This window comes from Penaeus japonicus, unplaced genomic scaffold, assembly GCF_977035675.1.
Source record: "Penaeus japonicus unplaced genomic scaffold, GWHDUDI00000001_assembly GWHDUDI00000015, whole genome shotgun sequence".
Lineage (NCBI taxonomy): Eukaryota > Metazoa > Arthropoda > Malacostraca > Decapoda > Penaeidae > Penaeus > Penaeus japonicus.
Window position 1 is genome coordinate 36,541,743 of NW_028234417.1, and position 2,500 is coordinate 36,544,242.

Consider the following 2,500-nt stretch of genomic DNA (forward strand, 5'->3'; position numbering starts at 1 on the left):
CTCTCTATCTCTTCCTCTTGCTCTCCCTCTATCTTTCTCTCTCTCTCTCTCTCTCTCTCTCCCTATCTATCTCTCTCTCTCCATCTTTCTCTCTCTCTCTCCCTCCCTCCCCATCTCTCTCTCTCTCTCCCTCTCTCTCTCTCTCTCTCTCTCTCTCTCTCTCTCTCTCTCTCTCTCTCTCTCTCTCTCTCTCTCTCTCTCTCTCTCTCTCTCTCTCTCTCTCTCTCTCTCTCGCTAACTCATATAATTTAACACGCAATGCTATCATCTCCTCAGAAACATGAAAGTGGTGTTAGCAACAGTGCTGGCCATTTCTGCCGGGCTAGTCAACGCCCAGTGTATTTCCAAGGATGATTCCCTCATCCCGCCCCCGAGGACATCTCTCAGCCACGTCACGCCCTTCAGTATCAGTCTCTTCAAGGAGGTTCTTCCTCCGTCGGACAACTTCTTCTTGTCCCCCTACAGCATCTGGGCGGCTCTTGTGTACGCGTATTTCGGCTCGAATGGCAACACGAAGACCCAGCTGGAACGGGTCCTTCAGCTGGGCAGCCGAGAGGAGACTCTGGCCCTGCACAAGAGCGTGGATCAGTTGTAAGTTGTCAAAAAAAAAAAAAAAAAAAAAAAAAAAAAAATCAAATCATTTGCTTGAGAATGTCACATATATAGTCAGATGTGTATGTGTGTTTGTGAATGTTATGTTCTCAACAGGTACAGACTGCAAGAGAACAACCCCAATTACGCGATCAATGCAGCTAACAGGATCTACGTCCAGGTTGGGCTGCCTCTCAAACAGTGTCTACAGGTGGTTTTCTCGGAGGAAATGAGAAACGTAGATTTTCGCCAGGTAGGCCTGTCGAAAGATGATTATTTTCAGGCTTGATTTTTTTTTTTAACCGATTTGAAAGATGCTGATTTTTGCCACGTCACTGCTATATCATAAATACTCAACTATTTAGTATACTCCAAGCCATGTCGTCAACAAAACCAACATTTTACAATAGCCCCTTAAACAACCGGTAGCCATCTCACAGATCTTTCAATTGCATGCAAGTAATCAACAACAATCTCACAGTCAACCATCCAATACTCAGCAACCAGAAGAGGCCGCGAGGGTTATCAACCAGTTCGTCAGTGAAACAACCAGAGGCAAGATACAGCAGATAGTGTCAGCCAGCAAGGTGTCCGGGGCCGTGATGGTTCTGGTTAATGCAGTCTACTTCAAGGGCCTGTGGGAACATCAGTTTAAACTCGAGAACACAGCCCAGGAAAGGTTCTTTGTGGCTCCGAATAACCCTTCGATGGTTCCTATGATGAGCCAGAAAGACAAGTTCAGATATGGTAATGTATATTCTTCTTTCTCTCTTTATCTTCTTTCGTTTTTGTACTAAAACATAATCTCCATATTTTCAGATTTCCATGTGGAAAAGCATCATATCTACGCCTTTTTCAAAGTGTAGGCATGATGCTTCCACAAAGCCAAGTCCTGAAATGTGGAGGTCTCGACTGAAGCATCATGATTATACTCTTTTAAAAGCATAGGCATGAAAGTCCGGGAATGCGGAGGTTCTGTTTAGTGTAAAATGTTCATTGGAAACGATGGTTATTGTATGCAGGCTATCTTTCGATGTGCTGCATTTTTAATCTCGTGTCCTTTATCTTTATTGTGCCTCAGACAGTTTCCGTTTATTAAGATAACCTTTGTTTGAACTTTTAGTGGATATACTGTTCATCCTGCCTCGTTAGATATCATTAGCTTGGATTTATGTTAATTATATTAACCGATAATGAAATTTCCCAGATGATGTGCTGCATTTTTAGTCTCGTGTCATTTATCGGCGCTTCGAATACCCATTCTTCAGGCTTCCTTCCCAGCATAGGGGGAGACTCATAGCATAGGGGGAGACTCATAGCATAGGGGGGAGACTCATAGCATAGAGGGAGACTCATAGCATAGAGGGAGACTCATAGCATAGAGGGAGACTCATAGCATAGGGGGAGACTCACAGCATAGAGGGAGACTCATAGCATAGAGGGAGACTCATAGCATAGAGGGAGACTCATAGCATAGAGGGAGACTCATAGCATAGGGGGAGACTCATAGCATAGAGGGAGACTCATAGCATAGAGGGAGACTCATAGCATAGAGGGAGACTCATAGCATAGGGGGAGACTCATAGCATAGGGGGGAGACTCATAGCATAGAGGGAGACTCATAGCATAGGGGGAGACTCATAGCATAGAGGGAGACTCATAGCATAGGGGGAGACTCATAGCATAGGGGGAGACTCATAGCATAGAGGGAGACTCATAGCATAGGGGGAGACTCATAGCATAGGGGGAGACTCATAGCATAGAGGGAGACTCATAGCATAGGGGGAGACTCATAGCATAGAGGGAGACTCATAGCATAGAGGGAGACTCATAGCATAGGGGGAGACTCATAGCATAGGGGGAGACTCATAGCATAGAGGGAGACTCATAGCATAGGGGGAGACTCATA

General features: G+C 45.2%; 1 protein-coding gene across 1 annotated transcript in view; it reads left to right on the forward strand.

Moving 5' to 3' along the window:
• Positions 1-2,500, forward strand: part of LOC122264166 (ipis-1-like) — a 5,896-nt gene that overhangs the window by 995 nt on the left and 2,401 nt on the right. The window contains exons 2-4 of the mRNA XM_086544859.1: positions 277-591; positions 709-844; positions 1,092-1,338. Of these exons, the coding sequence (XP_086400985.1) occupies positions 281-591; positions 709-844; positions 1,092-1,338 (694 nt within the window). The 5' untranslated portion in view covers positions 277-280. The remainder of the gene's footprint in view (positions 1-276; positions 592-708; positions 845-1,091; positions 1,339-2,500) is intronic.